Here is a 22,334-nt window from a genome sequence, read left to right on the forward strand (position 1 = left end):
GCCGCACACATGCTAGGCGAGCGCGCTACCGCTTGAGCCACATCCCCAGCCCAAAGAGAGTACTTTTAAGATATGTAAGGTTCTTAACTAAAAATCTTAAGTAATCAAGTAGTAGTCAACCTGACAGAAGAACTTGTTTCTGATGATTGCAGGTCTGCTTTTTAGAGTAACATGGAGGATCCTGTTGGCCTGCTTTATGTAATTTTGTGGAGTTTTAAACTTTATTGTAGAAAATAAGAGCAATACTTATATTAATGGCATCATATCTGTTGCTTTCCCACAGGTGACACATTTGGTCAAATCATTTTAAGTAACTGATATCTGTCTCTTCCCCATGACCATTCATTACTAGGACTTAATTTATGCAAGTGCTGTCATATGCTGTGGTCACTTGGTGCTGCATGTGCTAGTTCACAGGGCTTGCAGTCTCGTCCCTTCACCTCACTGAGGCCTGGAGTCATTACTGGCTTATTTACTGAGGGCCCTACGCAGGACCAGCCTTGAATCAGGAGGCATAGGCACTTGGCACAAAGGCTACTATGACTGCTGTTAGAAGGAAAAGCAGATGGAGAATTCCTAGTTGTTTTTGGAAGGTTATGTCATCTGGCCTCCTGCAGATATCCTTGTGGTGAAGGTGGCTTCTGGAGAGTTGCTTTTTCCTGTGTTATTCGGTAAACATTTGCTGAGGACCTCCTATATCCCTAATGAGCTAGCTGCCAGGTGAGGATTACAAAACTAAGAAAAGGTTCTTTGCCTTTCAGGAGGCCACATCTAGAGATAAGATAAATAACTCTTTTTTTTTTTCTTGGCACTTATAAGATAGACACTGTAGGACACCTTATATACCTCATCTCTGATCCTCAGTACAGTCCCTCTGGTCACATAACACAAACTTTGTGTCAACTGTGTGTCCTGGGAATGAAGGGAATGAGGTAGGTGATAGAATGCTAGTTAGAGCTGATTAAATGCTACTTTGGAGAGGTTAGATAACGTAGCCAGGATCACAGAAGTGATAGTGATAAAAAGCCATTTTTTAATGGATTTTCTAGATACACATATATTATGTATACTGTCTTAGTCCTCTGCACAGCTAAGTGAGTATCCTTATTGTATAGGGGATGCCAAGGCTTAGATGCCTGGATCACACAGCTAGTGGTAGAGTAAGGCTCCTTATTTAAGTTTGTCTAATTCCAAATTTCATGCTCTTATCTGTGTTGATATATACTGTTACCAGCAGCTATGTGCAGGTGTTTTACATACATTATCTTAGATTCTCACAACCACCTTGGAAGGTAGCTGCTGATAACTTCTGAAACTGAGCCTCAGGAGTCAGGTAACTGCCCAGCTGGTGAGTGGACCAGATCTGTCTGGCTCCTAAGCCTCTGCTCCTTCCTTAGTAACGACATTCTTCCTCACTTTCTAATAAATGAATCTGGCAATTTCTGCTTGACATTTAGATTCACCCTGACTTCCTAGGTGATATAGCCTTGGGTTTTGAGTCTTGCTTTGCTTCTGAACTGGTCAGATGTTACTGCTGTAAATTACATTTTCTTTCTTGTTGATACCCTAGTACTCATTTAACAGGTGGCTGTTAACCCTCCTCTCCCCTTGAGACCTCCCCCACCTGTGCACTGTGCAGGCCTTATCTTATCTCTATAACATGAGAAGTGTCCAGCAAGAGCTTCTCATGTATACTGGTTGAATTTCAGTAAAGCTGCTCTCTGCATCTCCTCTCATAACCCTTCACCTGTACTCTGTCTGTGTCCCCTTCTTCCTTTTCCACACACACACTGGAGCTTTCTCCTAGTGCTAGTATAACTTGGAAAATACTTTTGCTTGAACCTATTATTTATTCACTTTAGCTTCCATCAATATCTGTTTTTATGCATACATGTATCTAAGTATCTCTATTTTCTACTTTCTTTAAAGCAAGTTACAAACTATGTTTATATATATATGTATGTGTGTATATATAGTTATATATGCATGACTATAGTTTTATATTTAGCTTATATATAGTTTTATATTTGTGAAATAGAAAATTTGCATAGAAGTGATATGACAGGCTGTCTCTGAGTGGTGGATTTTAGGTAAAGACTTGTTTGTTATATCCTAACTGTTCGGCGTATATATTATGTAAACATATCTATCTAAGTAAACAGATGAAAAAAAGAACTTTTTTTAAATTAAAAGTAATACACCATCATTACATGAACCTTTTAAATTATAGCAGTATAAAAATGAAATTACTTGAAATTCCACAGCTCAGAGTTAATCAGTTAGTAGTTTGGAGTGATATCTTTTCGTTTGTGTGTTCTACATATATACTTTTTAATACTGAGATTATATCAAACAAATTTTTAGCCCTGATTTTTCTGTGAAATTAAAAATTTTCAAGCACAAAATGAACATGGCTGCATAATATCATGACACAAGATATCATGACATTTAACCACTCTATTACTTGTGCTGTTTGACATTTTTAATTTTAGAATTACCAGTGGTCAATGCCTATTGTTTGGATAGAACAATTTTATTCTATTCAAATTTCTGGGTACTTAAAACAGATATCCAGAATGAGAATTAGGGAGTCAAAGGACATAAATTCAGGCTTCTGCTACATGTTGTTGAATTAATTCCCAAGGATTTCTGTCTTCTATCAGCAAAGGTCTAAAAGTGCTTGTCCTGCCCAGTGAGTCTAGCGAGAGGTGTTTCTGCCACATGATTTCTTTTATGAGCAGTTAGGATGCTGTATTTTTTAAAGATAGATTTATTTATTTATTTAGTGCTGAGGATCGAACCCAGGGCCTCATGCATGCAAGGCAAACGCTCTACCACTGAGCCACAACCCCAGCCCCTACTGCTTGTATTTTTGATAATTGTCATTCTGACTGGAGTGAGATCAAATCTTACAGAGTAGTTTTGACTTGCATTTCTCTAATTACTAGAGATGTTGAACATTTTTTCATATATTTGTTGATCGACTATATACCTTCTTCTGAGATGTGTCTGTTTAGTTCCTTAGCCCATTTATTTATTGGGTTATTTGTTTTTTTTTTGGTGTCAAATTTTTGAATTCTTTATATATCTTGGAAATTAGTGCTCTATCTGAGGTGCGTGTAGTAAAGATGTTCTCCCACTCTGTGGGCTCTCTCTTCACATTATTGGTTATTTCCTTTGCTGGGAAGAAGCTTTTTATTTTGAATCCATCCCATTTACTGATAATTAAGAGTCTGGATAAGAAAGTGAAAGAAGGCATTCCTGTCTTGTTTCAGTTCTTAGTGGGAATGCTTCCAATTTTTCATCCTTTAGAATGATGTTGGCCTTGGTCTTAACATAGAAAATTTTTACTATGTTGAGGTATGTTCCTACTATCCCTAGATTTTCTAGTGTTTTGAACATGAAAAGGTGTTGTATTTTGTCAAATGCTTTTTCTGCATCTATTGAGATGATCATATGATTCTTGTCTTTAAGTCTATTAATGTGATGAGTTACGTTTATTAATTTCCATATGTTGAACCAACTTTGCATCCCTGGAATGAACCACAATTGGTTATGATGCACTTCATTCCATCTTTTTAGTATGTTTTTGTATATGATTTGCCATTATTTTATTGAGAATTTTTGCATCTATGTTTTCTTTCTTTGATGTGTTTCCCTTTGGCTTAGGTATCAGAGTAATATTAGCTTCACAGAGTGAGTTTTGGGAGGGTTCCCTCCTTTTCTATTTCATGGACTAATTTGAGGCATGTTGGTGTTAATTCTTCTTTGAAGACCTTGTAGAACTCCATCTGGTCCTGGGCTTTTCTTGATTGGTACGCTTTTGATGGCATCTTCTATTTCACTGTTTGAAATTGATCTGTTTAAATTGTGTATGTCCTCCTGATTCAATTTGGACAGATCATGTGTCTCCAGAAATTTGTCAGTGTCATTGAGCTTTTCTATTTTACTGGAGTATAAATTTTCAAAATAGTTTCTAATCATCTTCTGTATTTTAATAGTATCTGTTGTGATATTTCCTTTTTCATCACGAATTTTAGTAATTTTGAGTTTTCTCTCTTTTTATAAGAATGGCTAAGGTTTATCAATTTTGTTTATTTTTTCAAAGAACCAGATTTTTGTTTTGTCAATTTTTAAAAATTGTTTCAATTTCATTGAGTACAATTCTGATTTTAATTATTTCCTGTTTTCTATTATTTTTGATATTGATTTGTTCTTCTTTTTCTTAAGACTTTGAGATATAATGTCAGGTTGTTTATTTGTTGAGTTTTTATTCTTTTCATGAATGAGCTCAATGCAATGAACTTTCCTCTTAGTACTGCCTTCATAGTGTCCCAGAGATTTTTGTATGTTGTATTGGAGTCTATATATGTCTGTTGAGTCTAAATTATTGATTGTATTATTGAGTTCTGTAGTTTCTTCATTTAGTTTTTGTTTGGAAGATCTATCCAGAGGTGAATGAGGTGTGTTAAAGTTATCCAGTATTATTGTGTTGTGGTCTATTTGATTTTTGAAATTTAGAAGGGTTTGGTTGATATATGTAGATGCTCCATTGTTTGGGGCATAAAAATTTACGATTGTAATGTCTTGTTGATGTATGATTCCCGTAAGCAGCATGAAATGTCTTTCTTTAACCCTTCTGACTAACTTTGGTTTGAAGTCCACTTTATCTGATATGAGGATGGAAACCCCTGCTTGTTTCTGCAGTGCATGTGAGTGCTATTTTTTTCCCCATTCTTTCACTGTCAGTCTGTGGATGTCTTTTCCTATAAAATGAGTCTCTTGAAGGCAGTATATTGTTGGGTCTTTTTTTTTTTTTTTTTAATCCAATCTGCCAGTCTATGTCCTTTTTTTTTTAAGTATTTATTTTTTAGTTGTAGTTGGATACAATACCTTTATTCTTTTATTTATTTGTTTTCATGTGGTGCTGAGGATCGAACCCAGGGCCTCGAATGTGCTAGGCGAGTGCTTTACCACTGAGCCCCAGCTCCAGTATATGTCTTTTAATTGATGAGTTTTAGGTCATTAACATTCAGAGTTATTATTGAAGTGTTTTGCATTCCCAGTTATTTTTTAATTTTTTTTTTTTTTAAGATTTAGATAGACACAGTATCTTTATTTTGTTTATTTTTATGTGGTGCTGAGGATCGAACCCAGTGCCTCACATGTGTGAGGCAAGTGCTCTGCCACTGAGCTACAATCCCAGCCCCTGTTTTTGGTCTTATACTTGATTTGGTTTCTCCTTTGATTGTTTTTTCCTTTAGTGCAGCTCCTCCCTTGCTGATTTTTATTGTTGTTTTTCATTTCCTCCTCACGGAATATTTTGCTGAGAACGTTCTGTAGTGTAGGCTTTCTTGTAAATTCTTTTAACTTTTGTTTATCATGGAAGGTTTTTATTTCACCTTCAAATCTGTAGTTTAATTTTGCTGGATATAAGATTCTTGGTTGGCATCCATTTTCTTTCAGAGCTTGGTATATGTTGTTCCAGGATCTCCTAGTTTTGAGGGTCTGTGTTGAGAAACCTGGTAGGATCCAAATTGGTTTCTCCTTATATGTAATTTGATACTTTTTTCTTGTGTCTTTAAAAATTTTATCCTTATTCTGTATGCTAGGCATTTTCATTATAATGTGCCTTGGTGTGGATCTGTTGTAATTCTCTATATTTGGTATCCTATCAGCCTCTTGTATTTGATTTTTCCAATTCATTCTTCAGGTTTGGGAAATTTCCTGATATTATTTCATTGAAAAGACTGTGTATTCCTTCGGGCACTCTGTGTTTCTTATTCTTGCATGGTTTGAGAGAATGGAAACCACAGCATGTGTTCAGTTTACCTGCTTGAAATTGAAAGCTAAAGCTGATCTATATTATTGCTCTTATGTTAGAAGTTTTGTTTGAAGCTTAATAGGTATTTTGTCAATGGTCTATGGATATAAATCACAAAGGTATTTTAAATCTATTTTCAAGGTATAGTTTACTATGTCTGCAAATAATAGGTCTCATCAACCCATCCTCTTTTAGTTTTTCTTCAAAGATGTCATCAGGATAGTTTTATTTTTATTTTTAAAGCAGTCTTGATTCTTTTTATATTCAACCTGGAGGCTTTTTTTGTGTGTGTGTATGGGTGTGTGTGTGTGTATGTGTGGAGGTTGTTATTGTCATTCCATAATTGGATTTTTCTTTTATTAAGTGAATCTATTCCTTTTACATTCATTTATCTGAAAATATTGGCCTTAGTTGATATCTTTAGTTTATACTGCATAGCCTGTGTTTTTCTTCTGTACATATTTTGTGATTAAATTAAAATATTCAAGTTTGGTTTAGTATTTCTTAATATTTTTAACACCGCAACTTAAATTAGCAATTTTTGAGGATATCTGTTAAGATTGCTAATGAAACTAACATATATATTTTATTTCTTCTCTGTACCTCTTAATCTCAAGTTATATCTAGAATTTCCACATATATTTCTTCCCATTATCTTTTAATGCCCTTAAAGTTATTTAGACTTATTTTTACATTTGAAAGGATTGAATGATCACTTTTATTTCTTGTCAATCACAGCTGCTCCATTTCTGTTCTCTTTATTTTGGTTTGCCTCTTGGCTTTACGGTTACGTCCTTTTAAAAGAGCTAAAAGGTGCTTTATTACCTGAAGTTTTTACATGTTTGAAAATATTCATTTGTATCTTTATGCTTGAATATTATCTTAACTTTGTATGTAAACACTGTCTCATAGTCTTTCAGTATTCTTACTGGGAGGTATCTGAAGCAAAGTTGATTTTTCCCCCCCTTGTCTTGCATTTTTTAAAAATGGGGAAAATAAAAAAAAATCTCAAAATAAAGTTTATCTTTGAATTCCAGCAAATTGACAATGCAAGTCTGGAAGCACTCATTATTATGATTTCTTTGATATAATATGACTTCTGACCTTTCATATTCAGGTCTTCTTTGCTGGGTGCAGTAGCACACAGCTGTAATCCCAGCAACTCAGGAAGTTGAGGCAGGAGGATTGCAAGTTTGAGGCCAGCCAGTCCCTGTCTCAAAAAATAAGAGCCTGGCAAGGTGGTCTATGCCTGTAATCCCAGCCTCTGGAAGGAGGATTGAAGGTTCTAGGACAACCTGAGCAACTTTGTAAGACCCTGTCTCCAAAAAAAAATTTTTTTTAAAGGTTTGGGGGTGTGATTCAATGGTAAAGCACTCTTGGGTTCAATCCCCAGTACCAAACAGTAAAATAAAATAAAAGTATATTTATAAATAAATAAAGAGCTGGGGAGGTAGCACCCCTTCATCAATCTCTAGTACCTACTCCCCTAAAAGCCTTTCTATCATCCTTGAATATGTATATTTATTCCATTATTCTATTGTCTAATACATACAAGTTAGATACCTTTTGTTTTCCTTACATATACTTAACTCTTTTGGGTACCTTTTTTGTCTTGTTATCTATTACATTTATCTTTCAAAGCCTTTTTCCTTGTCCCTATATATTTTTTTTTACTTTCCTTATCAAAAAAAATAATATCTACAACATGATCTTAATGCTTACATGAGACTGTGTATAAATAGTATAATTTTGTTAACCTTCCCTTCATATGCTTAGATTGTCTATTTTTCACTATTATAAACATCTACACCTGTTCTTAACTATACCAATGATGCTTAATAAGATCAATAAAATAATTCCAAAAAACCTTAGACCATACTTGTGAATCCACTTTCCTATTTTATGATGTAGTCAGGCTCATGATATTCAATATATGAATGATTTTAGGGTTTTCAGGTCATTGATATAAAAATGAAATCCCACTTTTGTGGCTAAACAGATTTTTTTTAAAAAAAATCCTCAGATTAAAAAAGTCCCTTAAGGGCCGAGGTTGTGGCTTAGTGGTAGAGCACTTGCCTAGCATGTGTGAGGCACTGGGTTCAATTCTCAGCACCACATGCAAATAAGTAAGTAAGTAAATAAATAAATAAATAAATAAATGTCCATGGACAACTACCAAAACAAAACAAAAACAAACCTTAAATCATGGGCAGAACTAGACTTTGCCTGTGAGCCTGTTTTATGCTGTTTATCCTTCCTGAAGTATTCTTCCCTATTTTCTCCTTTGGGTAACTCCTCTTCATCTTTTTTTAAAAATTATTTTTAGTTTTAAATGGGCACAATACCTTTATTTTATTTATTTTTTTATGTGGTGCTGAGGATCGAACTAGTGCCTCACACATGCTAGACAAGCGCTCTACCACTGAGCAACTCTCCAGTCCCATCTTTCAGGTCTTAATGTAGTCATTGACCTCCTGAAAAACATTCCATGACCCTGTCCCCACCACAGAATGGGTTAGACTCAATTTTTTTGTGTGTGTTGCTGAAGAATCCTGCTCCTCTCACCCTATAATCATACTGCTGACTTCTCTAAAAGGAGTTCCTTACTATTTATTGTCCAAACAAGGATACCTGAGGATAACTATAATTTAAAATATTTTTCTCTTTTGCTTTTTAAGTATTGGTTCTTTTTAGTTATATAATCCATTTGGATATAATTATACAAACATTGGAATATCTTTGTCTAGTTAGAGTCCCATTCTTATGAATGTACTATAAAATAATTTTCAAATAAAATGTTTACTTAAGTTACGTTTTCTACTCATTAAAGCAAAAAGAATATTTGTACTAAATATATAAACTTTAAAAACAACATAAGAAGAATGATTTTTCTTGTTATATATTCATAGTTTTAAACAGTTCTATATGTAATATAGTGTCACTGTTATTTTACTTATGGAGAGTATATTTTTGAAATACAAAATCATTGTTTCTAATTTTTTTAAATAAAACTGTTTCCAATCTTCAAAAACACTATACGTATTAATTCCATGTCACATAATCAAAAAAATTTAATTTTTTAGGCATGTGATTTTTTGGCTTAAAAATGGTCCTAAATTATATGGAAGTTAATTACATTTATCAACTAAAATAAAAGGGGAGGGAGGTTAGTGATGGCATGTCCTACACCCACAAAACAAAAAAAAAAGCACGATGGAGGAGTAAGAAGGTACAATTTTACTACAGTATCCATTAGGCTAGATATTTCCTGTTTATCACTCCAGATCCCCCTTAGCTTTATGTCTCAGGAGCCTGACTTGAACTCACCACATAGGGGCTTCCCTTGTCTTCTGATTTCTGACTGAATGAACAGGAGGCACCAGCAAGTTACTGAAGGGTATGAAGTTGGGTACTTTTCTCTAGCAACTCTCTCTCAGGTGGGTTTGGCCCAGGTTGGTAAAATCCCATTACTGAAAGTCACAGATTCTGTCAGGTGCCCCTTTTATATAGCCCCTCTCTTTGGATTCTAGTGATGGTTTCATCTCTTTGTCCCTTTGGGCCTAGGAACTGAAAGTGGCTCCCTACTCTTGCTTGTTTTGGGTGAATGCATCTTGCTTGGCTTTTCTAAAATCTCACATCTTTGCATACTTTTTACAAATACCTAGTTTGACTATGCTTGTCTGTTTGCCATAGTTCTAGGAAGTTAGCCTGTGTATGTATAAAATGATGTGTATATAGGATGATTTGTTGCAACACTATAATTTCCAATAATGAGGTGTTAGAGTTAGTAAAGAACTATAAAATAAGCTGGGTATTGTGGTACACACCTCTAATCCCTGGATGCAGAAGCCAGCCTTAGCACCTTATAAGATCCTGAGCAATTTAGTGAGACCCTGTCTCAAAATAAAAAGGACTGGGTGGGGGGGCTGGGGTTGTGACTCAGCAGTAGAGCACTTGCCTAGTATGTGTGAGGCACTGGGTTTGATCCTCAGCACCACATAAAAATAAATAAATAAAAAGTATAGGGTATTGTGTCCATCTATATAACTAAAAAAAGTATTAAAAAAAAAAGAGATGGGGGTGCTGGGGCTGTAGCTCAGTGGTAGAGCACCCGCCTTGCACGTGTGAGGCACTGGGTTCGATCCTCAGCACCACATAAAAATAAATAAAGCTATTTAAAAAAAAAGGGATGGGGATGTAGCTTAATGATAAAGCACTCCTGGGTGCAATTCACAGTATTTAAAAAAGAAATAAAAACAAAACAATGTATTTATATTTGCATATACACACAGTACACACAGTCTAGAAAAGTACACAAAGAAATGATAACACTGGCTGCTTTGAGGGAGGAGAACTGGGTGACAGGGAGACTTTTACTATTTATTCACTTTTTTCTTTGAATATTATGTCATATGAATGTACTACGAAACAAGGACTAAGGAAGAATTAGGAGACATTAGATTATAATGGAAAAAACCAGCAAATTATAAAATTGCTGAAATGTTACATCAGTCAAATTCTTGCATTCATTTTTTCTTTTTATTTGTTCTTTTTAGTTATATATGACAGTAGAGTATGTTTTGACATATTTTTGATTGTGAACATGGTCCCTCCATGGAATTTTGCACTGACTAGTATAAATAATATACAGAAGTTACTTCTTGTACAGGCTCGAATGCACAAAACAACATGTGATAAAGATCTGTTTTAAGCATGATCATCTTGTTTTTAAAAGGAGCTTCAGTTCCTATAGCTTCCTCCTTTATCCACAAAGTTTACTGATATCATTAAAGCAGTGGTATGACCCAGTGATATTGGTTTCTGTGAAAGGTGTGACTTATTAAAGGAAATGGGACATGAGAAGACTTTACTAGGAAATAAATGATGGAAGCGAAGAATGCTGAGAAAAGTATTCATTTAACTAAAGTTGGCTAAATCAATCATTTTTGTTATTCAAAAATAAAAAAAACATCCAGGTGTGGTGGCACACACCTGTAAATACCAGTGGTTCACGAGGCTGAGGCAGGAGGATTGAAAGTTCAAGGCCAGCCTCATCAACTTAACCAGTCCCTAACCAGTCTTGCTAAGAGCAAAAACGCTGTCTCAAAAAAAAAAAAAAAAAAAAAAAAGGCCCAAAATAAAAATGGGGGATGTGGGCNTTTACTTACTTACTTATTTGCATGTGGTGCTGAGAATTGAACCCAGTGCCTCACACATGCTAGGCAAGTGCTCTACCACTAAGCCACATCCCTAGCCCTATTTTGTGTTTTATTTAGAGACAGGGTCTCACTGAGTTGCTTAGTGCCTCACTTTTGCTGAGGCTTGCTTTGAACTAGCCATCCTCCTGCCTCAGCCTCCTGAGCTGCTGGATTACTGGCATGCACCACTATGCCCAGCTTCTCTGGCAAATTTTTACTCTTTCTCTAACAGCCAGCTCAGATATCATATCACCTGTGAGCTCCTCTTGGAAGCAGCCTTTGTCTTCTAGGTCCCTTTTTTTCTAACTATTTGCCACCTTTTGCTGTTCTGTCTTTGTAATCTCCAAATACTCAGTATCTTTTCAACATAGTGAATTTTTTGTTACTTTCTGACTTGTTTTTCACAGTTATGAATAAATATTGATAATTACCACTTCATAGAAAGAAAAGTAAAGTTTATATAAGGTAAAAATAACACAAAAATAAGTGAGGGGAATAACTATTTTCTTGCCCTCCTACATGTGGGCAGTGTCTTAGATTATATTCTAGGTCAAATGTCTTTCCAAGATGAAAAGGAGTTAGTATTGCTCTAGTGTAGGGTTGGTTATATCTAGAATATAAGTACCTAAACACTGGCCACAAAATGTATTACTTACTATATTTAACCCATGTTAAATCCACTACCCAACCCTTTTAACATTTATGACATTGCTATGCATTGTAGACTAATAATTGGCAATTGTTTTTGCTTAGATATGTAAAATAATGGAGGATGTTAAATTCAATGAAACATTATATTGATGTTAGTTAGCAATAACGCACCTTGGTTATGCCCCAAGGTCAGCTGCAGAGTAACTGTCCTTAGAAGGTGATTTTTATAATCTTACCATTATTTAGGTCAACAGTTATATAATATATGGAAGAATAAGAAAAGATTGTTAAAGTTACCTGTAGTTGTATTTTACTGAGCTAAACAGTCTTTCCTATTGACATAATTTTTACTTCTTAAACAGGGGAATGGTGGAGCAAGTGGTTATATTCAGTTTTGTTTTGTTTTTGACATGGATTACATATGTGTACAAGGTTTACTGAGGGTCTAAGGTTTTTGGGCATCTCTAATCAGATGTAGAACAATATTTAAAACTGATAGCCATGAACAGCAATCATTAACACTTGAAAAAGTGTTTTGTATTTTCTGAAGGTAACTATCAAAGGCTTCTAGATTTCACTTGGAAGGGGCAAGTTATTTATTACAGAATCCCAAATATGCTTAGAACAATTAAATCAAGGTCAATATAGTTTCTAATACAGATGTGCCTATTAATATATTTTGAAAAGCTGAACTTTTTTTCAAAAATACTTTTTTGAAACTAGTTCTAATGTGTATGCAAGTACACAGTATACACAGTCCATTCAGTTCAAAGTATAGGTAGATGAAGTTTATCTAAACTTCAAGATCGGCTGTGGGGAGAAATGTGCTTTTGGTCCTTTATTCTATTTCTGTGGTGCTGGTGATTGCCAGGGCCTTATATACTTTATTCTCTTTTCAACATTTGGTGAAGATATTTCAAATACTAAGATTCCTACATGCAGAGACCATTTTAATATGTAGCACACAGCTCCTGATATTATAGCTCTCAAATAAAGTTAAACTTATACTGGTACCTTCTGGACTGCAAAGGGATCTCTCTGTTCATGGTCCAAGTATTTTTCCAGATTAAAGAACGTATCATAGAAGATGTGAGCCATTCTGCACCTCTTCAGATCTTGTAGAGTTATTTTGCCTACATAAAAACAAATATAACTGGTAAATTTCATCAAGAGCTATTCTGACAAAAGAAAAAAACTTCCAGTGATGTCTAAAGTGTATGTAAAAGTTTATTATAAAAAATCACATTTAAAAAATCAACATAATATTCACAAAACACAAAATTTTAAATGTTACAATTTAGTAGGATACTCACAATACTGTGCAACCATCACCACTATCTAGTTCCATGGTACTGTCACATCAAAAAGAAACTCTTCCCTTTTTCCTTTACTTTCCAGCCCCTGGAAACAACTATTCTGTTTTCTGTCTCTATGGAAAAATCTTTTTTTTTTTTTTTTTAAACAATGCATTTGCCATTATTGCTGGTTCTCCACTCAATAGCCAAGGGGAAACTTCAAACACTTCTGTTCTTGGGAAGCCCACAAGAAAGACCCTGGAGCCAAGCATGGTGTTGCACACCTGTAATCCCAGATCAGGAGGCTGAGGCAGGAGGATGGCAAGTTTGAGACCTGCCTGGGCAACTTAGCGAGACTCTGTCTCAAAATTTAAAAAAAGGCTAGGGATGTAGCACAGTAGTAAAATAAGTGCCCTGGGTTCACTTCATAGTGCTGTGGAAAAAAAAAAAGACTCTGGAAAGTTAAAGAAGTTAGGACCTATGTAGTATTATGTGCCCCACTCTGTTAAAAAAGGTAAACAGTGCCATATGCTATTTATTGGGTCTCACCATCATTGGCTGGCTTCACCAAGTCAAGCATCTGACACAGCAAATCATGGAATGGCAAAGGCTCAATGCCCATGGCTTCCATCCGTTCACACTGCTCCTCGTAGAAGTACTCCAGCTCATACATGGAGAGTATACCATCTCCATCCAGGTCCATGCAGCGGAACCAATACTCAATGCTAGGAGATAAGGACACTCATTTTAGCATGGGCCTGGTAAGCGTCCTTTATTCATCAAGATTTGTTATTGCCTGTGTTTCTTCCTAAATTAATTTACATGTGTATATACTTCAGAATTGGACATAGTTCTATAAAGTTTGTTAGGAAAAAAATGGCAGACCTTTTCCTCCCTTTATTTTCTCATCCCAGAATCAACCATTTGCCACACCTGCTTTACTTTTTACCTTCATATTTTCAGGTAACACATCTTATTTTTCCTTTTATTTCTGTTGTAAGAGCTGTCTATTGATTTTGCTCTAAAAAAGATGAGGTTATAGCTCTTTAACTACTTCATATACTTTACCTGCACACCCTTCTCAAACTTTTAATTTAAATTCATCAACACTGAGTTTATAACTTTACACTTTAATCTCTTATTTGCTTAGTCTTCCATGTACTTGACTTCTTCCCTCCTCCAAATCTCTGCCAGCTGTCTAAATCCACATTTAGTCCCATCAGGTATTTTAGCAATTGTATTTTCCCCTCCAGTACTGGAGATTAAACTCAAAGCACTCTACCACTGAGATACATCTCCAGCCCTTTTAATTTCTTTTCTTTTAATTTATTTTGAGACAGGGTCTCGCTAAGTTCCTGAAGCTGGTCTCAAACTTGGGATCCTACCGCCTCAGCCTCTTGAATCACTGGGATTACAGAAAGAGTACCACCGTACCCTGTAGCAACTGCATTTCTTGATGAAGCCTTCCTTGGTTTCTTTTGACCTTCTTTAATCTAGTCGGCTTGGTCTCTATGCTTGGTTCACAGTTTCATCCTGTTGATACCTAGTGATACCTTTCTTATATCTCACATTTCCTGCATTCTTTGTTTCTTTAGCACATTCTTCAACAGCAGGTAAATATTTTGATCTTTTTATTTTTTGAGGTGGGGTCTCATTATGTTGCCCAGACTGGCCTCAAACTCCTGGACTCAAGCAATCTCCTGCTACAGGTGTACAACACTTCACCCAGCCTAGATCTTGGATGTTGGAAAGTTCCCTTTTCCTACTCTTAGTTTGTATTTTGACTAGTTATAGAATTAAAGATTGGTGTAGCTTTTCCTTCAGATGTTTAAAGGCACTGATGTATATAGTCTTTTGTCTGTCCAGTGTTACCCAGAAGTTTAAATCCATGTTGATATCTGATCCTTTCACTGTAACCTACAGAGGTGACTCTGAGTCCCTGGTGGTTTGAAATATGATGGAGTGTCTTTGGATCTAACTCATCTATTTTGCTGGGTTTTTCTGAGAACCTATTCACTTTGGAAACTAGTATCTTTCAGTCTTTGGAAATTTTTATAAATTATTTTCTCTCTCCTATCACTCTTCCTTCTTCTCTGTTCTCTTTTTCTACAACTTCTGTTATTCAGACCAGGCATTTGAAATGTGGCTAGTCCATTATGAAATATTCTAAGTGTAAATATACAACAGATTTTTGAATACTTAATATGAAGAAATGAATGTAAAACATCAGTAATGTATATTACATATTACAATGGTAATATTTTGAGTATACTAGAGTAAGTAAGTTGTGCAATTAAAATTAATTTTACCTACTTCTTTTTACTTTTGTGGCTCAATTTAAAAATCACATATTAATCTTTCATCGTATTTCAATTTTTATTTATACTGGACTTCTCTGACCTTGTTTTTATTTTTTGATTGCTTCATCTTTTTAAAAATTGTTCTTGGGGCTCGGGTTATGGCTCAAGTGGTAGAGCGCTCACCTAGCACACATGAGGCACTGAGTTCGATCCTCAGCACCACATAAAAATAAAATAAAGATATTGTGTCCACCTAAAACTAAAAAAAAATTAAAAAATAGTTCTTTCTGGGAGGTTTACTTAGCTTTATTTTCTAAATATTCTGATTTTTTTTATTCGGCTATTATAGTTTTTTTTTTTTTCCCTTTTTCAGTACTGAGGATTGAACCCAGGGATGCTCAACCACTGAGCCATATCCCCAGCCCTTTTTTATATTTTTATTTAGAGACAGGGTCTCGCTGAGTTGCTAAATGCCTCACTAAGTTGCTGAGGCTAACTTTGAACTTGAAATCATCCTGGTTCAGCCTCCCAGACGACTGGGATTACAGTTGCGCACCACACCCGGCTCTGCTATTATAGTTTTGATTTTATAGTTCTTTTAGTGGTTCCCTGAATACTCCTATTTTATAAAAGAACCTTCTCTTATCTCTCTAAGGATGTTAATCAGTGTTTTGTTGTTGCTGAAGTTTTCTTTTCTTTGAAAGTCTGTTTCTCTGAGTTATCACCTGCATTTGTTTGGTCTCTATCTTTTGTTAAGAGGCTCTACTCAGATACCTTCTGAGCCCTTGTTTCTGCTTATTCTTAAGAGCAGATATTGAAAGCTGATTGGAAGTTTTGATCCACTGGTTTGTTGACTCTGGGATTTACTGTAAAATGATCTGGTTTGGTTCTTTCCTTGGGCATGACCTTCATGCCATTTTTTCAAACCTTCATGCCCTTATTCTTAGGCTAGTCAGATTCCTCAGAAAAGCACTTTTCAGTCTCTTGCTTGGAGGTTCGGGCAGGAAGAGAGCATTCTGTTTGTTGAGAAAGAAATGAAGACTGGGAATCTCAGCTCATTTAATCTGTTTTCAATCTAGTATCTGCTATGGTTGGGACAAAAGTGTATCCTCCAGGGTTTTTGTGTTAAAAGTCTTGGTTCCCAGTGGGATGGTTTTAAGAGACAGTGGGACATTTAAGAGGTGGTGAGTAATGGGAGGTCATTAGGTCACTAGGGTTCTGCTCTCTGAAGCAATTAAGGCAGTTCTCTAGAGAGGATTATTATAGAAAAGCAAGACTGGCCCCTTCCTGCCTGCTCTGACTTGGTGTCTTGCCATGTGATCTCTCTCTCTCTTGTCTGAGCTGTTGTTACTGTGATCCATCCATCATGAAGTCCGTACCAGAGCTGAACTAATGGTAGTACCATGCCCTTGAACCTCCTAAACTGTGTAAAATAAAACCTCTTTCCTTTGTAAGTTACCCATCCTCAGGTATGGATGCTACATTGGCCCAACATAAAGTGGACCAATTCACAACTTCAGCTGATCAAGTGCTCCCAGGTGCCAGGTACACACACCCAAGTCTTGAATGTTTGGAAGTTTTGCTTAGTATATCTGCTTGTTTATTTTTCCCCTCTGCTGGCTTAGAATTTTAGCAGTCTGCCAAGTTTATCTGCTTTCCAGCTTCCAAACCTTTATTATTATCTCTTTTCCTATTTCCTTTATTTTTGTGGGTTTATTCTCCTAAAAAACCTCTTTGTAGGCATTTTAGTGGGGTTTCAAGATAGACAAAAATTGCTACATATGGTTAAGCTGGTATCTTCACTCAGAAACTATTTATGGCCACTTTGTCATATATCACTGTCCCTTTATAACTGTATCATCAATATAATCACAGAATATGAAACCAGCAGAATTAACTGGAAATAGGGAACAATATATATTTTAAAAGCCACTAATTTTATGGCAAAGTAAAACTCTAGAGGTTTTAGAACACTACTGGTTATATTCCCACTTGTAGGCATGAAACCATATTAAGAACCACCATACATTTAATGGTTTGTAAAAATTTCTTTTGGGGAGAGAAAATAATTACTGTTAATTGTTTTTCCAAGTCAGTCACACTAAGATCTGTGTGTATCTTTTCTGAGAAGGATATATTTTATATAATTGCAACAAACTGAAAATGTAATACTTGCAAAGTTCTTTTGAGAACTATATTCTAAAAATTGTGCCAACTTGATGTTTAATGTTACTATTAAAGAACAGAGGGAACATACAACCAACATGAGGTAACAACAGGGCCATAGTAAGGTCCAACCTTATATCTATTCTTAGAGTTATATTTAAAAAAAGGGCAGAATATTGCCTCATTTTGAAACAATTCCTGATTGTGGGGAAAAACCTTGAAGAGACATATCTTATCCACTGAGAGTTACAATAAATGTGGTAGTGTTTAGCTGTTACATCATAGTCTTTATTTTTAAAATAATGCTTTTAGTTTTAAAAGGGTAGTAAAATTTCCTTTGGTCTGTAAGAATCTCCTTTGACTGGTCTTTAAGAATCTTAAAATTCCTCATTACTTAAGAGAACCAAAAGGAAGAAAGCCAATTTTGATTTTGACAAGGACCTAACAGGACAGAAGCGAAAAGCAACTTATTTTACTAAGGAATGTAAACTGATGTACTTTATTGCCACTTACATTTTCAATTAAGAACTAAGATAAAACAGTTTGTACAGTAATTAAAGCGAAAGCATATGCTATGTGATAGCCCCAATGAGATAAGGTTAGAATGCAGAGAGATAGATACTGCCTGAATACCTGCCAAAGGGTCATGATAGTAGCCTTTAAATATCTATATGAAGGACATGGAAGATGAAATTCCTTGTGATGCTGTGAGAATTAGAGAACATAAAGATCAGTGTTCAAAAGACAGAAGGTGATTTTGGGTACAGACCTAGAAAAATGAAACAGGCTGCCTCAGTTGGTAGTTACTTATCCCTGAAAGTTCAGAAGCAATGGCTGGTTGGATAAACACATGAAAGAAATATTCAGAGGGAATTTTCTTATTGTAAGTACGGAATACTCTCTAAAGTTTCTTGCAATACCTATCTTCAAATATTTTTCTTACCAAAGCTAATTTATCTTCTCAGAGGCTAAAAGCAGTGATTCTTCATTAGAAAAAAATTAGAAAACAGAAAAGCACACAGAAGGAAAAATTTGTTTAATTTTTGTTATATTTACCATCAATTTTCAAAGGATACACTTATCAATGACAAATTATATTTGTACAATTTTAGACATAAACAAGATTACTCCTTGTTCCTGGGCTAGATGAAATTGAGTTCTGGACTGGTGATTTCTTACCCTGATATAAACTCCTATAAGCTATTCAAGAACAAAGTTACAGGAAACTCCATTATGCTAAGGGAATAACTAAATGTGTATTCCTTCATACATTTGGTATACATATTTTAGCACATACTATATTCAAAGGCACTGGCCTAGTGCCCTCATGTATAATAAAAGTGAGTGAAATAGTTGCTAAAGATGACACCTAGAGAGATGACTAAAGCAGAAGCAGAATGTAATAAAAACTGGGGCAGGGACTGAAGAACACACCAAAATAAGGCTTGTTAAGAGTCTGTCCACAAAACAATCTACCACAAAGACATTTTTCATATCTATTCCTGCTGGGACCAGATATGCAGTCTTAATACCTACCTTTGTACACAGTATCTTAACACTTTATTGAGTGTATTACTTATTTTCATGAAACTCCTTTTTCCACCTGTGTCTTTCTTTCATAGGCCAGAAAGTTGATTTCCGTCAAATGCTTCCTATTACATTTTCTTTTTTAAAAACATTTATTTTATTAACCTTTTAAAAAATATATATTTATTTTAGTTGTTGATGGACCTTTATTTATTTGTTTATATGCAGTGGTGAGAATCAAACCCAGTGCTGCTCACACATGAGCAAGTGCTCTACCACTGAGCCACAACCCCAGCCCTACATTTTCTTAAACAAGAGTTTGATTTGGTATTTCTTCAAATGATTGGAAGAATACAATGAAATTATATGGCTTGGGAGATTTCTTTTTTCTGAATGGTTTAATATAAATATATTTAAAAGATATGAGTCTATTTACATTATGTATTTCTTCTTGGGCAAGTATTACTAATTAGTGACTTTCAAGAAAATTTAAGTCAACATTTTTATGTGTTTGTGTTGACTGTTATATTCATCGATTATCTTTTAAAACATCCTAATTCCTCTTCAGTAACCCTTTTTGATTCATGAATTATTTATAAGTATTTTTTCAGTTTCCAAGTGTGTAGAGATTTTCTAATTTTGTTTTCTTTTTATTTTATGGTCCTGGAGATTGAACCTAGGGTTGCTCTATCACTGAAATATACTTCCAGCCCTTTTCATTTTATTTTGAGACAGAGTCCCACTAAGTTGCCAAGGCTGGCTTCAAACCTGTGATCCTCCTGCTTCAACCTGCTGAGTTGCTGGGATTATATAAGCATATGCCATTGTACCTGGATCATTTACTTTTCTCTTACTGATTTCTATATTAATTCCATTTTGGTCAGAGAATATACTCTCTTTTATTTCAATCCTTTTTTAAAAAAATGTACTGAAATATATTTCACATCATACTTTCATTTAAAAAATATAATTCAATGTTTTTTAGTATACAGAGTTGTATAACTGTCACCACAGTTAATTTTGGGACCCTCTCCATCATCTCCAAAACAAATTCCATACCCACTAGCACTCATTTCTCATTTCCTCACAGGCCCCCGGTGGACTAGGCAATCACTAGTCTACTTTCTGTATCTACTTATTTGCCTGTTTTGGACAACTCATATATAGTCATTCATTGCTTAACAAAAGGAAACATTCTGAGGAATGTTGTTAGGCAGTTTCACTGTTCTATTAACATCAAAGCATGTACTTATATAAACTAAGATGGCTATGTTATCACTAGGTGATAGTCACATGTGGTGGCCTGTTGTTGACTAAAACATTATTGTGGCACATAACTGTAAATGAATTCATATAGTAAGTGGTGTTTTGTGTTTGCCATCTTTTTTAAAATTTATTTTTTATTTTTTTTAGTTGTAATTGGACACAATATCTTTATTTTATTTATTTATTTTATGTGGTGCTGAGGATTGAACCCAGTGCCTCGCCGCACGTGCTTGGTGAGCACTCTACTGCTGAGCCACAGCCCTAGCCCTGCCATCTTTTTTTTTTTTTTTCCACATAAATGTTTTCGAGATTCAACTATGTGTATTATGTACTTCATTTCTTTTTTTTTTTTAAATTTTTTTAGTTATAGATGGGCACAATATCTTTATTTTATTTATTTTTATGTGGTACTGAGGATTGAACCCAGTACCTCACGCATGCAAGGCAAGCACTCTACCACCGAGCTACAAATCCAACCCTTTCATTTCTTTTTTTTACTACTAAATAATATTTGATTTTATAGGTATACCACATTTGTTTACCCACCAAATGATGGACATTTGGGTTGTTCCTACTCTTTGGCTGTTAGATATAACGCTGCTACAGATTTTTGTGTGGATATGTCTTCATTTCTCTTGGGTATATACCTCTGAGTGGAATTACTGAATCATAAGGTAAGTAACTCTAAGTTACTGTCTGAAGAACTGTCAGACTGTTTTCCAAGTGGCTTTGCCATTTTACATTCCTACCAGTAGTTTATAAAGTTCTGATTTCTCTTCATCCTCACCAACACTTGTTATTATCTGACTATATGATTACAGCTTTGCTAGTGGGTGTGAAGTGGTATATTGTGGTTTTTACTTTTTGTAGTACTACGTACAGAATCCAAGGCCTTATGCATGCTGGGCAACTGCTTACCACCAAACTACATCCGCAGCCTTATCTTGTGGTTTTAATGTGCTTTTCCCTAATGATTCATGATGTGAAATATCTTTTCACGTGCTTATTCACCCATCTTCGCCTGAGAAATGCCTATTTAGATTTTTTTGTTCTTTTTAAAAACTGGGTGTATTTTTATTGCTGAGTTGCGTTATTTATATATTCTAGATACAAGTTCTTTATCAGAGATATCATCTGCAGATATCCTCTCCTAGGTTGTAAGTTGTCTTTTTTAAAAAAATTTTTAATTATACATGGGCACGATATCTTTATATTGCTTATTTATTTTTATATGGTGCTGAGGATTGAACCCAGTGCCTCACATGTGTGAGGTAAGCACTCTGCCACTGAGCCACAACCCTAGCCCTCATTTTCTTGATGATGTCTTAGGAAGCACAAAAGCTTTGAATTTTGATGAAATCCCATTAATCCATTTTTTTTTTTTTTAGAATCCAAAGCCTCTTTATGAACAGTAAGATTCGAGGTTAGTTTAAAAATATGGAATACTTCACGAATTTGTATGTCATCCTTGTGCAGAGGCCATGCTAATCTTCTCTGTATCGTTCCAATTCTAGTATATATACTGCCGAAGTAAGCACCCATTAATCCATTTTTTTTCTGTGTTGCTTGTGTTTGTGGTGTCATAGAAAAGTAACTGTGCCTAACCAAGGGCATAAAAATTTACTTGTATATTCTTCTCAAAGTTTTGTAGTTTTAGCTCTTATGTTATGGCCTGTGATCTGTTTGACTTTTAATTTTGTGTATAAGGTAAGACTGGGGTACAAATTTATTCTTTTGCTTATGATATCCAGTTGCCCCAATGCCATTTGTTGAAAACACTGTTCTTTCCAATTGGATTTTCTTGGCATCCTTGTAGAGAGTCCATTAGCCATAAATATATTTCTGGAGTCTCATTTCTATTTTTTTATATGTTCATCCTTAATCAAGTTCTATAGTCTTATTTACTTTAGCTTTGTGGTATGTTTTAAAAACAGGAAGTATGAGTCCTATATCTCTTTATTTTTCTTCATGATTGTTTGGTATCTCTGATTGCTTTGTATTTCCTTATGGATTCTAGATTTAGCTTTTCCATTTCTAGAAAAATAGTAACAACAAAAACCTAAAAAGCAAATAACTGGAATTTTGTTAGTAATTGCTTTGAATCTAC

The 22,334-nt window shown here is 34.9% G+C and overlaps 1 protein-coding gene and 1 non-coding gene across 2 annotated transcripts in view; both read right to left on the reverse strand.

Moving 5' to 3' along the window:
* The window catches only part of Ppp2r3a (protein phosphatase 2 regulatory subunit B''alpha), a 170,222-nt gene that overhangs the window by 7,965 nt on the left and 139,923 nt on the right, over positions 1-22,334 (reverse strand). The window contains exons 12-13 of the mRNA XM_048794539.1: positions 13,518-13,693; positions 12,688-12,806 (exon numbers count right to left, since the gene is read on the reverse strand). Coding sequence (XP_048650496.1) covers positions 12,688-12,806; positions 13,518-13,693 — 295 coding nt within the window. The remainder of the gene's footprint in view (positions 1-12,687; positions 12,807-13,517; positions 13,694-22,334) is intronic.
* Positions 21,659-21,765, reverse strand: LOC125613648. Its single transcript, XR_007344214.1, has one exon. It is a non-coding gene; the product is annotated as a U6 spliceosomal RNA (small nuclear RNA).

This window comes from Marmota marmota, unplaced genomic scaffold (genome assembly GCF_001458135.2).
Source record: "Marmota marmota marmota unplaced genomic scaffold, marMar, whole genome shotgun sequence".
Lineage (NCBI taxonomy): Eukaryota > Metazoa > Chordata > Mammalia > Rodentia > Sciuridae > Marmota > Marmota marmota.